Raw genomic sequence first — 23,417 nt, 5'->3', positions numbered from 1 at the left:
TAACCCCTTGCACTCCTCTTAATTATCCTATAGTTTAGTGAAAAATATTTATATGCAGTGCATATAAGCACGTGGAAGCTCTGTCCTTGCATTCCTTTCTCCCCCCCCCCCCCAACCTTTTTTCTTCTTCAATTCGATGGTTGGGGGCATCCTGCTGAATACCTACAATGTTTAATTAATAAACAAAATATATATTTTTTACGTTCATGAAATTAACGAAATGGTAACTTTATAAAATATAACTCAAATGTCTTGAACAAGACCATGCATAGCAGGCCTGGCACTGCAAGGTGGTTAGGGCAATCGACTCGCAATAATCTGAGAATCGGGGGTCCGAATCCACGTTCTACCAAACGTACTCGACCTTTCAGCCGCGACATAAAGTTACTGTCAACACACTTTTCGTAGGTAAAAAGTGTAACCCAAGAGTTGGCACTGGTGGTAATGGCTAGCTGCCTTCCCTTTAGTCTTTCACTGCTAAATTAGAGACGGCTAGTGCAGATTGCCCTTGAATAGCTTTGCGCGAAATTCATATACAGTTTACAGATAAAACACCATAATAAACAAGAACTGCATAATTACATACAATTTCTCTTTCTTCACGATGGTGTTATCAAAGCGAATTGGCCGGAAGAGGCCTACTGGCTAACTTAAGAACTGAGGGTTCTGGAACCCGAGAGGTAATAATTCTTTAAACACTATTTTCAGCTGTCGGTACTACATAAAAGTGACAATTAATTACTTATTTGATTTAAAACGATGAATAAAACCCTTATTTTAGCGGATGCTGGTGGTGGTCCGAATTTCCTCTAATCAGTAGTACAAAATTAAGTACAGTCATGCCGGAATTCTAGGGGTCCTCACGTGCGCATGAGGTATTGTTCAAACTATACACAAGTCCATTTATAATTGGCTAATATAAAATCCTCTATGGCTAAAATGAAGAAAATTAGCTATAAGTTAAAAATAACACTACTTGGTGTACAGTATATACAAACATGTACAATATCTTAACTATTCTGGGAGCTCTGTTCAACATTCACATATTATGAGCACCCCTCCCTCCCAGAAGGTTTAGCGGCAAGACTGAGGGCTTACAACACTACAAATCAGGTTTTGAAACCCATTGTGGGCATTGCACGGACAGCTTATTGTGTAACTTTGCATATATAACAGGGTGTCCAATTATTTGGGGAACACTTTTAGAAAATCATTATCCTTCGTTTTTTAACACTGTGCAGGAAAATCGTACTGCTAATGGAATAACACTTTACACTATAATGTTTCTAACTGCAACAAAGCAAAATTCTACAGCATGTCAAGGTACATGTTTCCCTTGTCTCTGCAAAGTAGAACAGACCAGTGACAGTGTTGTTGGTGACTGTTGCCCAGACGTTCACTTAGGGTTCTCTCTCACATATTTACGTGGTGTAATAAAAAAAAAAAAAAAAAAAAAGTGAAACAAACAGTGTGTTTCTGTGTTAAACGTTTTCTCAAGTATGAATTTTCTAAATTGTTTCCAAAATTCTTGAGACATTCTGTGTGTATATTGTTAAGTATTACGGTTTATCTCGGACGACTATCCGGTTTATTATGTTACGTACACTAGGTGTTAAAATTTCAAATAGCTGGAGATTCTAATTTTAAAGCTAATTAAATATTCATATGTATCAGATTTATGATATCTGACAGCAAGATTGATACATACAATTGTCTTTAATAACACATACATTTTAATACACAAATAATAATACAAGTAATATTAACGGTTATTAGAAATAGTTAATACAAATAATTATTTATATACAAAAATTTTACAAACTCACAAGCAATTTTCAGTCTTCTATCTGTCCTCAAACTTAATATTTTATAGACGGTCCAGGTCCACAAGGTGTGAATTACTTTGATATATACCTCAGTTGACGGTAATGCTAGCTAGCTCTAGTCTTGTTTGGCCTAACGCGATGCACAAGGCTATTTTTTACAGCGGAAGATAAATATTTAATGTATTCATAAAAATACTAACGTCCGAAGTTAATTCATTGAAGTTAAACGGTTTATAATGTTCTAAATCTATAAAAGTTCCTAGTAAAATTCTGTAGTTTTCCGATTAATAAGCGTTAATCACAATTATAGCTTCCGATGCTTGCAGTATACTGACTGTAGCTGACCAATAATATTCTATTACTGTTTCTTAGGTGGATTTTATACCAATTAGGCGAAATTCTCAAGCGTTCAACAATATTCAAAGACACGCTAGTATCTCAAAACGTGTATTGCTGATTCTTGCTCTAAAGAATATTTTTTTAAATTTAGAGAATAGACACGACTTGCGCAATGCACATTCAACAATATACGTCACATGCTTCAAACTGAAATAAATATAGGTATTAAAATAAAGTATAACAGTAAATATGTTACAATGTATTCTGCCGAGAGCACCAGAATACCAGTCTTTTAATCAAGTCTATGCCCCCTTCAAAACAATACATTGCCTAATGTTGAGATGTAGAATCTAAGTTGTAGCTTGTATGTAAAGTAAAAAATTCTGTGAGGTTGTATAAAATTGTAACATTAAATCAACAGATGGTCCTGTGTTATTTCACTTATAACCCCATCCCCTACCGGTAAATAAGTTAATATGAACTGGCTTGCCACTTCCAACATATTAGATTATTACAGCTATATGTAACTTCAGCGTAAGGCTAGAACGGTACTAGTAACGTTACTTAATTGAGGCTAACTGACTTCTGAGTACATATAGTTTTTAAGATCGTAGTTTTCCTTTAGTTTCACAATGACATTGTACCTGTCTATTTACAAATTTCGTACAGCTTTCCACAAAGACAAACCGAACTCTTCAAAAAATGGATTGTAAATATTCGGAAAGCCAAGTGGTATCCAATAAAAACTCGCAGGTTGTGCGCTGAATAAAATGCAGGTTAAAATATTCATTTGAAAGATATTACTTTTACTAAGCTCCAATAAAAGGTACATTATCATTATAACTTAGGAACATGTTCTAATATTCAAACATTTCTTTAGACTGTTGCAAACTGGGTTAAGTATTAATTTTGAAAAAGCTTTTGTTGATGTTCAGCTGTATAGTTTTGTTTGAATTTGCCACTACATACTTTTTGTTTTTTAATTACTAAGTCTTTTGCTGGATAAACTTTGTTACAACCAAGTAAGAAAATGAGTCAAATTGATATTATACATAGACCTACAGTATTGTTAAGAAACAAATTAACAGAAAATGTTAGTGTACAGGGTGGCCCGTAAGCCCCTACCCATCCATATATCTTATGTATCCAGTGTATCTGTGTGCTGTCTGTCCTCATTCTCGCTGCATAATATTATGCGACGCCATGTTCTGTGAGACATTTTCAAGTGTAAATGGGCTTAAATCGGCCATATTTCTCTGAAAAAAACAAAAAAAATTATAATACATGCATAATTGACTATAACATAACATATGGATGGGTAGGGTCTTATGGGCCACCCTGTATATGAAATTTAGTATTTATAACAGTCAAATCTCTATTAGATTTAAAACATCTCTATGAAATTCAGTGAGAATATATTTGAAATTTATGAGCAGTTTTGATGCTACTGCTATTTTTTAAGTAGATTCATTTCTATATGTAAACCAAAACATTGGTGCTTGTTGCTGTATTTATATATAAGCAGTGTATTTTTCTTCTGTGGTGCTATAGTGTTTCAGCAGAAGTTAATAGATAAAAAGAAATATGATACTACTTACAATACTCAAGCAATAAAACAACTTGTCCATGTAATGATTTATTGAAAAATAAAAATAAATAAAACAACTTTAGTAAATTATTGATCTAATTACATGTTGTGGTTTATTTGCAGTTTTTCGACAATAACAAAAAAAGACATTAGTACAAAGACAACTTTCTTCCAACTTAAGCACACCTGATAATGTTATTCCAACATCTACAGACATTAAAGTTAAGTCATATTTCCAGATCATTGTTACTATGAAAGTAATAGCCCTACAACAATAAAAAAAATGACATGGAAAAAATAGCTGATCATCTGAACACAGCTAGAAGAAAAAAAAAAGTCTTTAAAATGAACTATTATTTCATAAAAGGTGATTATATAAGCCTTAAAGAAGAAAACTTAATTTCCACCAATGGTTTTGATACGTTGAGTAGTTATCCTTTTAAAAAACTTTAAAACAATATTGTTTATAAATGGGAAAAAAGAAATTGAGCTCAGAAGACTTGTCTTCCATTTCTTATAGTATTTTGTCCTAACATTGCAGTTTTATTTAACAAAACTTGCAATTATGTAAGATGTATTTTCAGTCTTGATCTATTGCATTCATCTGATGTTCAAAAATGGTATCAAAGCATTAATAGGGCACAATAAACATTAAACACGTTATAAATGGCAAAAAATGATAAATAACTAGCAAAGTTATTTGCAATTTAATGCTACATGAAAAGAAAATAGGTGGAGTTGGATGAAAAGAGTTTATTAACTATGTTGATACAAATACAGAAAATGATACAATTCCTCTTACCAGTGATGTTTATGCCTATTTCCTTGAAGAGAAACTAGAAGATATCTTTCAGTTATTTCTTTATTAATGGCATGACTTGATAAGAACATATTGGAAATAGCTTACACCAACTATCAGATACTGAAACAACTGTGACACTTGTTTGTAATATTCCAACTTACTGCTTCCTCATGTTAATAAAACTTAGTGTCAAAATGTGAAGAGAAAGCTTACATTTGTGATTTTTTTCACCATAGCAATAAGAAAGTTTAAAGTTTGTCACACCTGGTGTATATCACATGCTACAATTCATTTGAAACAATTTTGCTTGTAAGGAAATTTTAAAAGGTGTAGCAGGTAAATATACATATATGAAATGAAAGTTCATTGCTGATTTGGAAAAATTGCAAAAACAAGAAGACTTATACCTAAGAAATAAATTACAATCAATACACATTCAATGGGAGAAGCAAAAAATTAAAGTTAACTTTGTAGCACAAACCAAGTCTAACTGTGGTAAATGCTGCATAGCTTTGCAATAGACTTAGCTAACTTTAACATAAGTGAGTGCACAGTTAAACTTAAGAATATTTGATGGATTCTCTGATCTGTTTAACTCCAGAAATCATTTGATAAGAATAAAAAGAAAACTTCAAATTATTCATTTGGAAATCTTTTCTAGTAGAAACAAAATTATATTTTTTCATTGAATACATATCATCAGGTTAAGATTACATACAACTCAATGTTAAACACCATTTACTTGGTTTATATCACATGAAACATTTTTGTCAACACCATTACCCTCCTTAAAGTGTAGTCTGATATATAAATTAATTCAGGATAACTTGGAATTCTTCTTTTTTGCTGTTATTAGGTCATCTCACAACTGTATTAACAATACTCTTGTTAAACAGTTTATAGTTGCATACAAATAACTGTTCATGTGCCATGAATTACGAAATAGAAGGCAGCAGGAAAGTTTCTTTCCCAAAATCAAACGTCAATTTTACTACATGTTGTAAAAAAAATCATATAGCACTTCCTAGTGGTTAATTGTCTTATATATTTATGCAATATGCAGGTTATGATCTTAAAGTAGATGAGAGCCTATGCATGAAGACCATAATTTCCAAGATGTATCAAATTGCACATTCTTTTTTTCCCTATAAAGCAGCAGTTGTACAATACATGGCTGGTTACATAATCAAACCAGCACAAAAAATGCATTGTACAGATTGTTTGTAGCAGAGAATGTATTGGCAGATGATACTTAGACTTACAACAAAGAAAAAGTAAGAGGTAGTTTGATATAAGCGTATCAGAAAGTATAATTAAAGTATGTCGAGCAAAAGAAAAGATTTAGACGCTTCTGACATCACAGTGAACTTCAAACAAATATGGTTAGCCTTGAAATACAGATCACTGTTATGAAAATAAAACCCTTTGAAAGGACTTTTCTCTGGTTTTGATGGATGTGTTTGATTGTACATCAAACGATGACCAACTACACTTACAGTTTGATAAAGTATCATATTGATATTTATTGTTATGAAAAGTACAAATGCATCATCTTGTTAAAACAATATGCAAAAGTTGCAGGTGAAGAAAAGAAATGAGAAAAAAGCTAAGTTAATTTGTATTTGATTTGGTGTGTTTGTACCATATTTTGTACAAACCTACATGAGGGCTATCTGCACTAGCCATTCATAAATTAGAGAAATAAGCTAATCAACACTACCCACTACCAATTATTGAGATACTCTTATACCAATAAACAAAGGGATTGATCATCATATTTTAACACCCCCACAGCTGAAAGGATAAGCATATTCAGTGTTACAGAGGTTCAGACCTGTAACCCTCAGACCTAATTACTGAATAAATATATGACAATCAAAAAGTATATAGTGCTGTTTTACAAAAGATTAAAATGTACATAGCATATTTATCAATTATTTTACAATTTATGATATTAAATGTAAAACAAAATGCACATAACTATTATAGCATAACTTAAATTTATTCAATAGAAAATATAGTTTATTAGCCTACTTTATGTATATTGATAAACAATCAACTACAGCGCTTAACACTATGGTATTTCAATATTAATACTTCCACTCTGTTTATGCTGTGACTTCTACTTTACCACAATTAGTTTTTGTCGAATTTCACACAAAGCTACTCCAAGACTATCTGAACTGGTCGTCCTTAATTTAGCAGTGACAGACTAGAGAAGAGAAGGCACCTAGTTAATGCCATTAAGCCCTGGGTTACCGTTTGCAAATGAGTAGTGAGATTGACCTTAATATTATAACTCTCTCACAGCTGAAAGGGCAGGCATGTTTATTGCTTTGATGTGAACCTGCAATTCAAAGATTATTATAAGTCAACCGCCTTGACCACCTAAGCCTACTTTAACTTATATAAACTTCTACCGAAAGTTATAACTTTCTTATTAATAATGTAGCGGACCACCATAAAATTAACTTAGAACAACACAATGTTTCCAAAGTCAATTATTGTTCTTTTACTTATCCGATGAAAGTTCTACAAACAAGTATTTTGACAGTGTATAGTCTTTTACTTTTCATAATTACCATTAAAAAAACAACAACAACATGTAATATATAAATGAATTTAAATACACACAGGAAAGTCACAAAAAAAACTGACAGAGTGAAACGATTATAGCACAATCTCAGCTTGACATCAAGTGACAATAGAGAGATCAGTTGTCACGTCGGCAAGCCTTCTTTCTATAACTAGCGACTGAAGCGCCAGTCACACCGTTTGTGGCCAGGTGCATAAATGTTATTTATTGCATATCTTTGTGTTGTCTGTAGCTCATAGTTGTAAATCTGTGCAAATAAAATCATTTGTAACGTGTAAAACGTCCTTACGAATAATAAAATGCATATACAATAGCTGAACTAATATAATCTATAAGAACGAACTTACTTGGATGTTAAAATGAATGCGTTAGTTCATGACGTTCCAGGCTGAGCACAGCCAATTCAGTTTGTTTCACATATATTCAGATTACTTAAGATTTCGCTTTAGAAATTCAAACGGTGTTATTTAATTGTAACAATAACTTGTTTCATTGTTCATCGGAAGCAGTACTTTTAAATACAAAAATAATGTCTCACGTGTATCACTCAACATTTCCACTATGTCTCCTCACTTTGATAGGGGGACATGGGCCCCTTAATAAATTTGCCCGTGCCAAACGGAAAATAATAATATCATGCTAACTGAGAGATACCTCTTATTCGAATATCATCAAATTTTGACGTAAAGCTATTGGAACACTGTTTAAATTGTTTACAATCCTAATACTGTTACTAAGAAGAAGAATTTGTCTCGTCAAAGGGTATTCTGAAGTAACTGAACCAGCCTGAGTGAGCTTTGATAAATAAATAGATTATTGAAAGTTCAGTATACAAATACGGTTAGTCACGTGACAGCGTGAGTCATACACAGATACTATTGCAATAATGAGAAAGATAAAACGATAAAACTAGTTCGGTTTGTCAGCTGTATTCTAAAGTAATTGAATTAGCCTAAGCAAACTTTTGACAACGGGAAGAGAAGTGTACAGTGTTTAAGATACAAACAGAGAAACATAGTTCAGCTTGTCAACCGAACTATAAAGCAATTAAATTAGCCCAAGTGAACTTTTAACAGTAAAAGGAGAACTGCATAGTATTTAAGATACAACTATGATCTACATAGTGCAAAACGTTTTGCACATATGGTTACTTTTTAATATATATTATTTTAAAACCAAGTGGAATGCTTGCTGTTCGTTTATTGTTGAACGTATTGCTAACAAATCACATACACCCACTGTAAAAGAATCCTTAGCCCAACACATTTATATATTCACATTGTTATATATAACTGTATATAGCAGTTTCTGACAGCATGTTTAATGACCCTGCGATATATTGGTTTTACATGTGGTATGTGTTATATGCAGTAAGCTGGATATGGATTCCAACATACATACACAATTATTAACCTAATTTCCACATATCAAAGAGCTCTTCACAGATTATATATCTGTTGCCTTTTGACAGTCCTATGCATTCCCTACACAGTCTGTTGGGTACCCTTTTTTGTGGGAATGATAATGATCTCTATCTTAGCTCAGCTTTCCCACGTTTTTGCTTTGGTCAATCTCGGGAGAGCAATCATGAGTCGTCACTATCTCTCGGTTGTATTTAGGGAATTTAATATGGTAAAATCATTAGCTATTTTTTGTTTGTTTTGTTATTTTGGAAACATTTCAGCACTGTCTTCCCAGACTTACTTTCTATAAGGTTTATTTCTACGTCGGAACTGACACTTCTCAATCTGGTGCGTTATAAATGTCATGCAGATGTACGTTTGGCGCTGCCACATAAACAGATAAATATCCTTGTAATCATCCCAAAAGTATCCGCTCTTTTACATATTTACAAACAGGAAATCATAATTATCAAGAAAGAATAACAAAATGTGTTAATAAAGCTATGCAGATTTCAAATACTTGTAGTCAGATATTCGCTCAGTTGTACATTTTTAACTTTAATTTTACAATATAATCAATGTTAACTGATAAAATATTTCACTGTTTGATCCTTCAAATGCAACCAGTAAATCTACTAAAAATAATATAAATTTATCATTAAAACCTATAAAGCACAGAGCAAATGATGAAAGCTATTTATGCAGAAGTTTGTGTGTTTTTTTTTAATTTCGCGCAAAGCTGCACAAAGGCTATTTGCGCTAGCCGTCCCTGATTTAGCAGTGTAAGACTAGAGGGAAGGCAGCTAGTCATCACCACCCACCGCGAACTCTTTTACTAACGAATAGTGGGATTGACCGTCACATTATAAAGTCCCCACGGCTGAAATGGCGAGCATGTTTGGTGCGATGGGGATTCGAACCCACGACCCTCAGATTACGAATCGAACGTTCTAACACACCTGGCCATTATGCAGAAGTATCGGGAATATTATGAATTAGTCGAGTCTCAAAACATCAGTGAAACATAAATCGCCTATACTTAGATGAACACGCTTTTCTGTGAAGAATGGGAAAAAAAATGCTAAGAAGCCATGTGACATTAAATAAAGGCTAAATACACCATCTTGCTTTGAAAAGAAATTTCCCTTATAATCCTTTTCCCTTTTACAAAATCTACTCGGAAATAAAAAGTACAATATAGTCCTGTTAGTGACCCGCAGAAGCTGCTGTGCTAGACAATAAAATCTGACAATCCATTTACGTGAGTGAAACCGAAATATTTGACAAAGCTACAAGGTTAGTAGCTTCACATGATTTTGTTGCATATAGCTAAACTATCCAAAGCATATATATATATTATAATTTCCAAATGTCAAATTTAAGTAATATGAGTTAATTTTTATTTAGGTTAACACATTTGTACAACTTTTTTGCAACTGTAATATATTTAGGCTGTTACGTCAGTGTTAATAGATTTTAAACGCATTTTATGTATTTACTTAGGTGCATTAGGTTTTTATGCAGGATTTAAGTAACTGATAGAGTTATTACAAAAAGCTTGACAAAAACTCACACTGTTATAACTAAAATAACCTTAAAATTACATAAGAACTACCAATTTCACCAGTAAAATCAATAGAAGTAGTAAGCCAAGCAGGGCTTAACCTTACCATTAATTTAATATTTATATTACATGCACAAAATAATACAAAATTTATATTTCGTGCATAAAATTATCTGTAGAGAGGTTTTACGTTTTTTTGATATTATTTAGAATTTCATAATTGGATACAATTCCAGACAGGACTTTTTATTTTTGTTATAATGCCAGCCCGGGTTTTCTTATCAGTTCTATTTATCTACTACTTCACACATGGCTGCTCCAACTAGGGTTCGTCTTCTCTCATATTTGTCACGTAAATTACTATCTGTAACTTTCTAAATTCCATTATAATAACGTATGTATAGGATATATTTCCAGTGCTAAGTTGACCGCAAGACCTTTACAGTTAATATTAGGGGTATCCATAACTCATGCTAAGTTTGCTAACCACTTTTGCTTAACTGTTCTACGTTTAACTGTTAGATGACAAAAAATGTTACAAAATGCCTTACAATATATAAAACATCAAATTATGATAAGAACTTAGTTATGAATGTATATGTTATGAATATATTTTTCTGGTACATTTATAAACTATAGATTAAAAAAAAACACTTAAATTGTTATAAAACACTACTGAGTTCAGTGTTTTCAATTACAATCACTCAGTGACTCTCGCAAGAGTTAACACATACAAACTGTCCTAGAACTATTTCACTATACTAGTTTTTTAAATGCTATTTTATGCAAGTATTAATCATAGTTCATAAAATACAAAGACAATACTCACGGACTATTTCTAGAAAAATCTAATTCTCTCGCCCTACTTTAACAAAGTAATAAACTGTTGTTTGTTAGTATAACTTATTAAGCACTAAATACACAAAGGGCTATCTGCGTTTTGCCCACCAAAAGTATCGAAACCCAATTTCTAGCAGTATAGAAGTTTGCAGCAAGTGCGGAGTAAGGATTTTATTGGTCCTAGGCATTTCAACTTATAGTGGCTCTCTTGAGACAGAACATCTAATACATTTATAGTCACAACTTGAGGCCTTTAATTAGTGTGAAGCCTTGGGCTTCAGCCCGGTAAGCCCTTGCCTTATTTCGGGAAGGGTCCGCAGACATACCGTTGTGTCACTGGAGGGCATAGTAAACTCTTAATAATATACGAGTAGGTGATACTAATCGATCTACGCAAAACTGTCCAATACTTCTATTTTCTACAGAATAAAGGTTGAAAAACGTTATCTCTATGCAGTATAATCATTAGAGTTAAAACTGTCCAGTACATTTCATTACAAAATAACAAAGTACATAAACAACATTTCCGAGTTTAAAACAGTAATAAAAAGAATTGCTGTTTAAGTAACAGTCTAAAATACAAAACAAATAAAAGATCAATATTAACTTTATTATCACCACATCTACACTAAGTTTTCCATGAATTTAAACTTGATTTCTTCAACATGGGTTGAGACTGTGTAGCCTAATTCTAACAGAGTAAGAATACAGCGAAAACAGCATACTGCAGTATCCGTATATACCCATAAAATCCTACCTTCATCCTTTGTTTTCTTTAATTTTGAAAATGGATGATACAAGTTCGAAAAACACCCTTGTTTGTTATTTAACTGATGTTTGACATACACGTGCCAAACCTAAAATATCACAAAACTTGTCACAGTGGTTTGTTTACGTGCCAGTTATTCCAGCTTTGTCAAATGTCGGCTGCCAAGTCTGCCAATAGTACGTAGACCCTCACTGCGAGCGTGGTTCACATACACATAAACACACACACTAAACAAACTTGCTAAATCTCACCGTTTTTGTACGTTTAGTGTTAGATCTTGTAAAAAGTGTCGTTTAAGCTTGATTTTAAAATGAGTAGGCCAATAACATAAACAATAGAAAATACGATACTTTTATAAAATTATTATAAACTTAAATCGAAAGAAAATTGACATATACCCGTCGTCCCGCTCACTACTCGTCGAACAACTCTCTGTTTGGCCCATCCTGTCGGGACGCTATATATCTAACGAGGGCGTCTGCTGCAGAAGTCGAAGCCATTTTTCTCTAATTGGGGACCATTAGGTAAGTTACGTTTGAAGCAAATCATGAAGTAATACTTAATTATATCGCTAACTAACGATTATAAAAAATATTATTCAATATTTTGATATTATCTATATTTTAAAGGATAAATAGCTATCACACAAAGAAAAATAAACCAATGAAGTAAATACTAATTTATGTTTTTTATCCCCTTAGAAATTAACGCATGGTAACCGCACAAAAATCAGAAAGAGTGGTTACGAACTTTTATTTCAGATAATATACAAATGTAATAATATTTTTTATCAAATGTAAATAAAGTCATTCATATTTATTTAAATACCTGCTCTATCAGTCATTTACTACCGAGTAAAGAAATATGTTAAAATTGTGTGAAGTGTTCGCCTTCGCTAAATGCACATTACTCACAGCGAAAAGTGCACAAGAATTACAGGAACTAAATGTTACGGAATAATACAATATTTGTTTACTTCTGTAATAACTACAAATAGCTGCCATAGTAAATATATATATAAGAGACTGTTGTGTAGGTGTCTAATGAAATACATTTAATTTCTGTAGTGCATACTGAAGTACAAATGACATTTTTAAATACTAGTAATAAATAAGCTTTCGCCCTCCAGTGGCATGTCTGCGGACTTACATCGCTAAAAACCGGGTTTCGATACCCGTGGTGGGCAGAGTACAGATAGCCCATTCTGGAGCTTTGAGCTTAATTAAAAAGCAATAGACTTTTATCACAAATTTTGTTGTTGTTTTTTTTTTCTTTATTTTACATCACAACTTCTTCAGGAACGATCCACTAAAGTATTTGTTATACGTAAAAAATTAACTAGGTTTTACAGAAATACATATCGTTACGTATTATAATTTATTTCGGATGAGTCTCCGATTTATTATGTTACGTATTACTATTTCAAATAACCGAAAACTGTAATTTGAATTTAGAAGTTAATAGAATGTCAAGATCTATCAAATTTATGATATTTCCCAACAAGATTCATACACACAATTTTCTTTCTTGATACAAATTTATTTTAATATACAAACAACAATTGTTTGTTTGTTTGCTTTTCGAATTTCGCGCAATACACGAGGGCTATCTGCGCTAGCCGTCCCTCATTTAATAGTGTAAGACTGGAGGGAAGGCAGCTAGTTATCACCACCCAACGCCAACTCTTAGGCTACTCTTTTACCAACGAATAGTGGGATTGAACGTCACATTATAACGCTCCACGGCTGAAAGGGCGAACATGTTTGATGCGACAGAGATTCGAACCCGCGACCCTCAGATTACGAGTCGAACGCCTTAACCCACCTTCCCATGCCGGGCCGTACAAGCAATCATACAATTTATAATAACGGTTACTACAAATAGTTATTACCAATAATGATTTATATATAACAGTTTTACAAACTTATAGACAATACTGAGTCTTATACCTGATTTAGAACTGAATGTTTTATCGATGATCTAGGTCTACGAGGAGCATATTAATTCTGAGTTGATACTGTTACCCCTTGCTTAAGCAAGCTAGCATAGTTGGCATCACTTTGCTGACATTTTACCGATGAAGATATTTAATGTCCTCGTAGAAATACCAACGTCCAAAGTTAATTCTATGAAACTGAGCGGTTTGTAATGTTCGAAATCTACAAACGTTTCTGGTCAAATTCTATAGTTTTTCGATTAATAAGCATTAATCACAATTATACCTTCCAAGACTTATACAGGGTGTTCGGAAAGTCACTGTGCAGTTTTGTAATCATATTTTATTCAGTCTATTTCAAGCCAGCAACTGATAGCGGTGTTTAGAAACAAAATAACAAGGATCCAAGGCCTGTATTGATGCTAACGGGGGTAACTTTCAACATTGTTTATAACTGTCATTCATATTTACCTCCTGTATCCTATATGGAAACATGTCTGTTAATAAATACATAAGTGCACAGTGACTTTCCGAACACCCTATAGTATAATGACTGTAGCTAACCAATAATATTCTGTATCTCGACGTGTCGGTTTATATACTCACGCGAGATATTTGAACGTTCAAAGATGCTCAAAAACACGCCAGCGTTTTCGTAAAACAAATATTGTTGATTCTTATTCTCAAGAATCTTCTACAAATTTAGAGAACGGGCGGGACTTACGCAATACACATCCAACGATGTACATCAAATGTATAAAAAACTATACTGAAACAAACGTGGTATATTTATATTAAATTAAATGTATAACAGCATATCTTTTACAAATATACTCTAATTTACTATTAGAACAAAGTTAGTGCTTGGAATACAGTATTGTTTCCTTAATATTGTAAATATAACATAAAACTAGTTGGAGTACCCGTACCCTGGACGGAAGTTGTGTAAATTCATGATTAATGAAATATTATGTTAGGATATGAAAAGTTGCTTCCTTTATATGTAGTAGTAAAAAACGGCCATAAAACTACAAAATGTGCTTTTTGTAGCAAAGCCACGTCAGGCTATCTACCGAGGCCACTGAGGGTAATCACATCCCTGATTTTAGCGTTGTAACTCCGTAGACTTACCGCTGTACCAGCGGGGTATCACAAAATCTAACACAAGTTTGCCTGTATTTCTGCATGGACCTAACTAACCGTCTTGTCAAATTTGATGAGTTTGCATGAACAGGGAGCGAACAACATAGTGGTAAAAAACGCCCATAAAAACCGCAAAACTGAAAATTACTATGAATCTCTCCATAGACCCAATGAACTTCCATACCAATTTCAGTGAAGGTCCATCCACAACCTCCGAAGTAGTTACATGAACATACAACAAATAGAACTATTACATTTAAATAGACTTACTGACAGGTTTGGTCATAATACCTCATTTTTTGACATGCTTTTATTGGTCCATATTATTATAATAATGTCAAACATTCTGTATCGTTGAGTTTTCAAAATCACTTTTCGTGTTTCTAAGTGAAGAATAGAGTAGCTATTAATTATAAATAATAAATTTGTTTGTTTTTAATTTTGCGCAAAGCTACACGAGGGCTATCTGCGCTAACCGTCCTTAATGTAGCAGTGTAAGATTAGAGGGAAGGCAGCTAGTCATCACCATTCACCGCCAACTCATGGGCTACTCTTTTACCATTGAATAGTGAGATTGACCGTCACATTATAATTCCCCTACGGCTGAAAGGGTGAGCATGTTTGATGTGACGAGGATTCGAATTCGCGACCCTCAAATTACGAGTCGAGCGTCCTAACCACCTGACCATGCCAGGCCCCTAATTCTTGGGCTGTTCTTGTCAGACGAAATACTGAAAATTGACGCCAGTTCTTATAATGCAACACGATACAAAATGCGAAGTTCAGTTTGTTGGTTTTTTTTCTTGTAATGAAAAGCAAACCACATAACCTCAGTTCCACATTCCTGCACGATAATGAATGCGCACTCGTTCGACTCCTATTTTGTAGTTATGCGCTGTTTATGATGAGCTTACTTTACATAAGATGGCAAAAAAAAAAAAAAAAGAACCCTAAGGAGTTCTATACTTTTCCAAAGAGGTCATTGGTTCAGCTTGGAAAATCGATACATTTTGTTTTCTGCTCATATCTTCAACATCAAAAGCAACAGTAGTTTTGAATGGTGACAATGCTGCTATTAAAAAGTATGGGGTTAAATTATATAACATCCTAAATACAAATGATCGAAAGCCAAATTTCAGATTTCTTAACTTATATAGCAGTGGTTCCCAAACTTTTTCAGCTTGTTACCCAATTTAACATGCCACATTAAGCATGTTACCCCTTTCACAAAATGTTTTCAACATTGATATATATGGCTAAATTAAACTAGAGATATATTGCACTTTATTCATTACACTTTATTTATTTACAATTTATTTATATAATTTATTTAGACTGAATTACACTTTTAATTATTGTATTTGATCATTGTGCATTTCTAATGAATATTGCCAAAGATGTCAAGAACATCAGTGGGATGGATGGAGTTGCATACTTGAAGCTAGTTTAGGAATTCTTGGCTTTGTGGTTGAAAGTGCCAGCCTGGCATCGTTTGCAACATTCAAGCGAGTCCTCTTTTTTGTTTTCATCCCCAGCACGGTTGAGAACCCCTTCTCGCACAGATACGTTGTTGAGAATGATACCAACAACTTCAAGGCTCTCTTGGACAGAGTTGGCGAGTCAGCTAGTTGTGAAATCCAAAAGGAATCTGCATTTTGGTTTTGGAATTTGACTTTCAAGGCTTCATTTGCTCGAATTGTGATGCACTCCTCCTTTGCAGGGAAATCATCATCATGAATGGCCTCATCAGGTACAGAAAAGGGATGAATGATCCACTGAAGACTGGCTGTTTTTAGGTCACTCTCTGGAAAGTAGTGCTGCATGCTTGTTTCAAGCTCCTTCAAATGGTCGTTCATCTCTTCGTTGATGGTCTGTAAAAGTGATCCAGTATCATAACTATTCTCCTCAACAAACTGGTCTAGGGTGGGAAACTGAGCGAACACTCCTTTCTTCAAGCGTCGAATCCAGAGTCTCAGTTTTCCCAGAAATGCAGTCACAGTGTGATGGGCATCAATGACAGTCGTGTTTTGGCCCTGGAGTTGCAGATTATCACTGTTCAGCTCCGCAAATATGTCAGCCATGTAACAAAGTCGAGCAAGCCACTCCTTATCAGTGAACTTGGTAGCAAAAGGAGATTCTTCTTGTTTCAGAAATTCCTGAAGAGCCGTTCGGAGCTCAATGACTCGACGTACAACCTTGCCTCGTGACAACCAGCGAACATCGGTGTGGTAGAGCAGAACTTGATACTGCTCTCCCATTTCCTTGCACAGCTCCCTGAATATGCGCGAATTCACATCCCTGGACTTGATGAAATTGACGATTTTCAACACATCTTCAAACACTAATTTCAGATTACCAGGCAGGCTTTTTGATCCAAGAGAGTACCGATGAATGATGCAATGATCTACAGAAATTTCTGGATTCACAGCTTGTATGAGGCCCCGTAATCCACGATTACGACCCATCATCGACGGTGCTCCATCGACGGAGACCTAGATTAAAAAAGAAAAACTATTATAGATTGCGTCAGTTAGTCATTCTTACTTATCTTTTGCGTTATAATTATATGGTTTTAATTTAATTTAATTTATTTTGGTACTTTAGTATTTCAGTACGACAGGCACGATACTTTTTTGTGAATTATGTATGAAATATTAGCTACACTACAGCTACTTGTACAATAAATAAAACTATATGACTATATGCCATGTAATTCATTGTATTTATACTAATCTAGACTTTATATAAACATCTCTCCCTACCTGTTGAACGCTGTTCCAATCCAATTCATTCGTGGTAAAGAAACTGTTGATGATATTAAAGATATCTTCTCCCTTCGTGGTTGTCAGCAGATCTTCGCATAATAGGAACTCTTCTTTGATCTTGTCCTGGTGGACGTAACGAACGAACCCAAGGAGAACAGCACAACTGGCTACGTCACACGATTCATCAAATTGCAAGGAGAATTTGCTATATGAGCTTTCCTTGATCTCTGTTGTAACTTGGGACAGAATATCTGATGCCATGTCATCGACTCGTCGGCGGATTGTGTTGTTTGATAGAGATATGACACTCGCTTGATCCTCCCCACATACCTTGCTTACCATCTCGTATGCACAAGGCATAATCAGATTCTCTGCAATGGTGGGGCATTTTTGTTGTTCGGCAACTTTATATGCAACAAAGTAAGATGCTTCGACCGCAGCTTGAAGCTTTTGGGCTTGAATTCCAGATGAACCGAACTGGATATTCTTCAGTGCTACAGCCCGGCGCTGAAAATAAGCCTGATCCTCATTTTGAAGATTTGGATGGCACTTCTGGAAATGAGCTGAGAGTTTTGATGGCTTGAGGCTTTCATTTGTCAACACTTTGTGACATACTACACATTGTGACCGATCCTCTCCACCAGAAGCTAAATTCACAAAGCCATAGCGAAGAAAGGCGTCAGAGTAGGTGCGCTTTTTAGACATTTTATTGTTTAATCCGCATAAAAAGAAAAAGAAAAACTGCATAAAAAAGTGTGAACAATGTGAACTTATTATTTATTTTTCATGGCATTCTAGATAGCATTAAAAGAGCTTATTCAGCATAAGAATGATGTAATAGTAGGTAAATACTAACTATACTGCACAGGGCAGTACACATACATACCAGGTTTTGTCTACCTCGGCTGATGCTCACATAGAAACTGACAGTGTGAAATAGAGGCAACCTCAGGCAGTGAGTGACGCGTACTGGACACGTCGATGAGTCATCAGGGTTACTGAGTGACTTGTGTTCTGAAGCATACTTGTCAAAATACTTTTAGGTTACCACACACTTACATACATATTTTTTTCTTTTCTACTACTGTATATTAGTTTTTGATGTTTATTGTTATTTGGTTTAACTTTATTACATACTTAAAATAGGTTTAATTTACAACTTTACATACTAAGACTAAGTTAACGTTAATTTTAATACCAGCTACCTCAATGTTTTCTTGATTTTCAGAGTTTTAACTTTTTTTTACAACCCATTGCTCGTAGTTACTTTATTCAGTCAAATATATAACAGAAAAAAAAGTTTTCTAATAATCATCGCTAATTTTTTACATTGGTGAAACTTTTAGTTAGTGTTGAGTACAAAATTACCCACATAGGCTAATCTGTGCTGTGCTCACTTCAAGTCTCAAAACTTGATTTTTAGCGTCATATGTCCTAGAACTTACAGATGAACAATATGGAGACAACTAAATTTGAATTTTACATTTTATTCATAATGTTCTAAGCCATCACTTTGATAAAATATTATTCAAAACATTAACATCTCTTCATACATCATATTGGTTATTATTAAACAGTCAAGATAGGGATTAGGAGAGTTCAGATATAGCAATACATTGCTACTTTGTAAAATTTGTACATCCAGAAAAAAATTAAAAAAGAGAAAAATTTAGAAATCACTAAACAAATAATAAAGTTACAGTTATATAAAATTTAAGGCTAACACTAAAGTTATTAATATTTTTTACGTGAAAACATTTTACAATATTAAGAAAATGTGTAACTTTTTAGCTTTGTTTAGGAGAACGATAACAGGAGTTTTATAATATGAAGTATTACTTGTTTTATATTTATTACAAACACTTAAATACGTTTCCAACAAGACTATTTTTATGACCTGCTCTGTCATTTCTTGTCACTGAAGTAAGATTATTTCGAAGGCCCGGCATGGCCAGGTGGTTAAGGCACTCGATTCACAATCCGAGGATCGCGGATTCGAATCCTCGTTACACCAAATATGCATGCCCCTTTTAGCCGAAGGGACGTTATAATGTGACGGTCAATCCCACTATTCGTTGGTAAAGGAGTAGTCCAAGAGTTGGCGGTGGGTAGTGGTGACTAGCTGCCTTCCATCTAGTCTTAGGCTGTTAAATTAGGGACGGCTAGCGCAGATAGCTCTCGTGTAGTTTTGCGCGAAATTAAAAACAAACCAAATCAAATGACCTCAAGAAAAACTAACAAAAACGCTCGTGCTTCTTTAGGAATCAATACTTTAAGATTTATTGGATATATCCACATATTCAAACTTTGGCATCTCATTTAACTTACAGCGAGTTATACGATCCAACAGAACAAGCTTTTTATGTTTTGATTCTTCCGAATAAGGTACTAAAACTGGTAATTTATCGCGAGGAAATCACAAACAAAATTATCCCAATAGTATCCATATCTTTAGCAAAGTTCCCCAGTCGTTCAGCAGAAAATTTACACATTTATAACGTTAAAATCTAGAATTCAATTCCCACAGTTGATAGAGTGTAAATAACCCATTGTATAACAGAAACCAAACAATTAAGCCATACCGGTAGTATCAAGGGGGAGGACATTTTGTCTGTGGACGCCTTTCCTCCTAATCATGTTGACTGATTCAGACCAAATTTGGCATAGTAACTTAGTAGTCCATCGGCACACCAAGTTCATATTAAACTTTACAATGTATTTAAAAAATAAAACTATTTTATAGAATAACCTGTATATCATTACTACCGTAGCTATTGTGTATAGTTGAGTTTGAACAAAACGCACAACGCAACAGAATTGTACAAATCAAATATTGTAAATAAAATGTTTAGCATGTTGACTTGTTTCCATACATAATTACCATGCTGTTTCACTATGATAGGAAATGGTTGCTTGTAATTTTTTGTAAGAAGTTAATCTTGCGGACTTTTCTTTCTCGGTTCTTGTATTTAATAAACTCTCGTACGTTACTTAAACTTAAAGTTAATAAAGTTTTTTAAATTTCCAAATAAAATGATATTTAAATATTATAATTTGATTGAACATTACACAGTGCCCTTAGTATAATCAATTTTGCATGTTATTTCTCTTTAATACCCCCCTCCAGTGACACAGTGGTATGTCTGAGGTCTCACACCGCTGAAAACTGGGTTTCGATACACGTGGTGGACAGAGCTCAGATAGTCCATTATGTAGCTTTGTGCTTAATTCTAAACAAACAAAACTCTTTAATAAAATAATTTCAACTACTCATCTGATCTTCTAAGCGTAGTGAAATGTTTGTTTGTTGTTTTTGAGGCCACTTACTGCTGAGCCACTGGAAACGGGGAATAAGGTGAAAAGCAAGGTTTATTGCTCGCATAACTTCCACTCTGCCACACAATCAACAGCTTGCTCTTGTCATTTCGCGTTTTCTATTGAACTGTAAATAAGTAACTGTTCTTAGGATGTAATCCCGCATTTACCTTTGCCCATCTTAAAGTATTTTAAAAGTTATGAATATAATTTAATTTCCATAAACATGAGTTTAACGTTACTTTGTCTTTAAGTAGATATTCTTGGGTCAGAGGCACATCACATGATTAAGCCTTCTCACAAAACTCATTTGCATTTTTTGAAATATTTAACCTTAATTATCGGAACTGGTTGTGAAGTTTTATCACTAAACTATAATTTCTTAGTATTAGGTTTACAAAATTCAGTAATACATAGCTTTAAGTGTAGATTAGACTCACTTAGTTGTGGATTAACAAGGTAAGTTATTGTTTCCGTTAATCCTTCTCGTTTGACTTGTTGACAATTTAAGAAACAGTCAGATGTTAATTTTCATGTTTAGCATTCAGCGACACTACTCTAATTCTACCAACAAAGTTTCTTTCAAAGGATTTCCAATAATTTGGTTAAAATTACTTTTGCATTCAGAAAAATCTGAACTAATAATTAATCTCGTTTTTTGATCTTCTTTGACCACTGTTGACACCCGCAGCACTTTTTTTATTAAAAGTTTTTGAGAACAGTTTGATACAGAGATTTTTTCTTTCTTTTTTATTTTATTTTTCTAACAGGGTTTAAACGTATAATGAAATAGTTATTGTTCAAGTTGAAATTTCTTCTCCTAGCAAAATATTTATTGGATGTTGAACAAAACTGTTCATTCATGTTCGCCATCAGTCCCACCAGCTTGGCCATGGCGGGCCCCAAGAAATAATTTGGGTGCACTGATCTCAATAATCAAAAGTTTAATTAATACACTTTTCGACATCACTTTATAGCTTATATATATAACAGCCAACTTCAAAACTAAATAAATAGCCAATATGATAATAATAATTAATATTTTGTAATCTACCTTATAAATGGTTAAGGCGTGCGACTCGTAATCCGAGGGTCGCGGGATCGCATCCCCGTCGCGCCAAACATGCTCGTCCTTTCAGCCGTGGGGGCGTTATAATGTGACGGTCAATTCCACTATTCGTTGGTAAAAGAGTAGCCCAAGAGTTGGCGATGGGTGGTGATGACTAGTTGCCTTCCCTCTAGTCTTACACTGTTAAATTAGGGACGGCTAGCACAGATAGCCCTTGAGTAGCTTTGTGCGAAATTCAAAAAACAAACAAACAAATTTATAAATTGTCACAAATTACATGAAATCGCACACTGTATGGTGTATATATGTATTAGCAAGAGTAAGTTATACATAAAAGTAGATGCTATCTATACAAAATATTAAGTCTACTTTTTCGTTGGCTGTTGGTGACACGTTCACGCCCCCCCCCCACTGGTACAGCGGTATGTCTGCGGATTCACACTGCTAAAAACCGCGTTTCGATACCAGTGGTGGGCAGACCACAGATAGCCCATTATGTAGCTTTGTACTTAATTTTAAGTAAACAAAGAGACACATTCACAAATATACCCATTGGCTACTTTATTAAGTTCACCTGATTTTTTAACGCAAACAGCCAAACACTGGATAATGTGACTGCAACTCAATAATTAAAGTATACAGACATGGTCAAGAGGTTCACTTATTGTTAGACCAACATTAGAATGGGGAAGATGCGTGATCTAAGCGATTTTGACCATGAAATAATCAAATATCCATTCTTTACAACAGTGATGTGCAGAAGGGCATTTCTGAACGCACGACGCGTCGAACTTTGATGTGGACGGGCTACAGCAGCAGAAGATCACGTCAGGTCCCATTGCTGTCAGCTAAAAACAGGAAGATGAGGCTACAGTGGGGACGGAATAGCCAGAACTATACGATTGAAGATTTGAAAAATGTCGCCTGATCTGACGAATCTCGATTTCTGCTGCAACACGCAGATGTTAGGGTTAGAATTTGGACTGAACAACATGAATCCATAAATTCATCCTGTCTTGTGTCAACGGTACAGGCTGGTGATGGTTGTGTAATGGTATGGGGAATGTTTTTTGATACACACCAGTCCCCTTAATATCAGTTGAGCATCATTTGAATGCCAAGCGTACCTGAGTATTATTGTTGACCATGTGCGTCCCTTTATGGTCACAGTTTACCCGTTTTCCAATGGCTACTTCCAGCAGGATAATGCGCCATGTCACAAATTACGCATCATCTCAAGCTGGTTTCACGAACATGAAAGTGACTTCAGTGCACTACAATGACCTATATAATCTCTAGATTTCTATCCAATATAGCACCTTTGGGATGAGATGGAACGGGAGGTCTCGCAGTATGAGTGCGTGGCCGACAAATCTACAGGAGCTGCGCGATACTATCGAATCAACATGGACCAAAATCCCTAAGGAATGTTTCTAGCACTTTGTTGAATCCAAGCCGTGAA

General features: G+C 34.3%; 2 protein-coding genes across 3 annotated transcripts in view; both read right to left on the bottom strand.

Annotated features, from left to right (window-relative positions):
* Positions 1-12,176, bottom strand: part of LOC143246442 (protein alan shepard-like) — a 134,933-nt gene extending 122,757 nt beyond the window's left edge. For both annotated transcript variants that reach the window (XM_076493166.1, XM_076493167.1), the window contains exon 1: positions 11,716-12,176. Coding sequence is in view for 1 of the 2 variants with exons in the window: in XM_076493167.1 (XP_076349282.1) it covers positions 11,716-11,721 (6 nt within the window). In the remaining variant the exon portion in view is untranslated. The remainder of the gene's footprint in view (positions 1-11,715) is intronic.
* A 3,580-nt stretch (positions 12,177-15,756) lies between these two features.
* LOC143247920 (zinc finger BED domain-containing protein 5-like) lies at positions 15,757-23,170 on the bottom strand. Its single transcript, XM_076496469.1, has 4 exons — positions 23,131-23,170; positions 17,569-18,218; positions 16,514-17,298; positions 15,757-15,913 (listed from the first exon to the last, which is right to left on the bottom strand). The coding sequence occupies exons 1-4, from the start codon at positions 23,168-23,170 to the stop codon at positions 15,757-15,759; spliced, it is 1,632 nt and encodes a 543-aa protein (XP_076352584.1).
* Positions 23,171-23,417: the final 247 nt, after the last annotated feature.

Source organism: Tachypleus tridentatus, chromosome 3 (genome assembly GCF_004210375.1).
Source record: "Tachypleus tridentatus isolate NWPU-2018 chromosome 3, ASM421037v1, whole genome shotgun sequence".
Lineage (NCBI taxonomy): Eukaryota > Metazoa > Arthropoda > Merostomata > Xiphosura > Limulidae > Tachypleus > Tachypleus tridentatus.
This window is presented reverse-complemented; position numbering and strand designations above follow the sequence as displayed.

Excerpts from the sequence above, each read along its gene's own strand:
- LOC143247920 (XM_076496469.1), bottom strand. The coding sequence starts at position 23,170 with ATGGCGCATTATCCTGCTGGAAGTAGCCATTGGAAAACGG. Across the intron at positions 17,299-17,568 it reads ATTGGAACAGCGTTCAACAG|GTCTCCGTCGATGGAGCACC; the intron begins GTAGGGAGAGAT and ends TTTTTAATCTAG. Across the intron at positions 15,914-16,513 it reads GATTTCCCTGCAAAGGAGGA|GATGTTATATAATTTAACCC; the intron begins GTGCATCACAAT and ends ATTTGTATTTAG.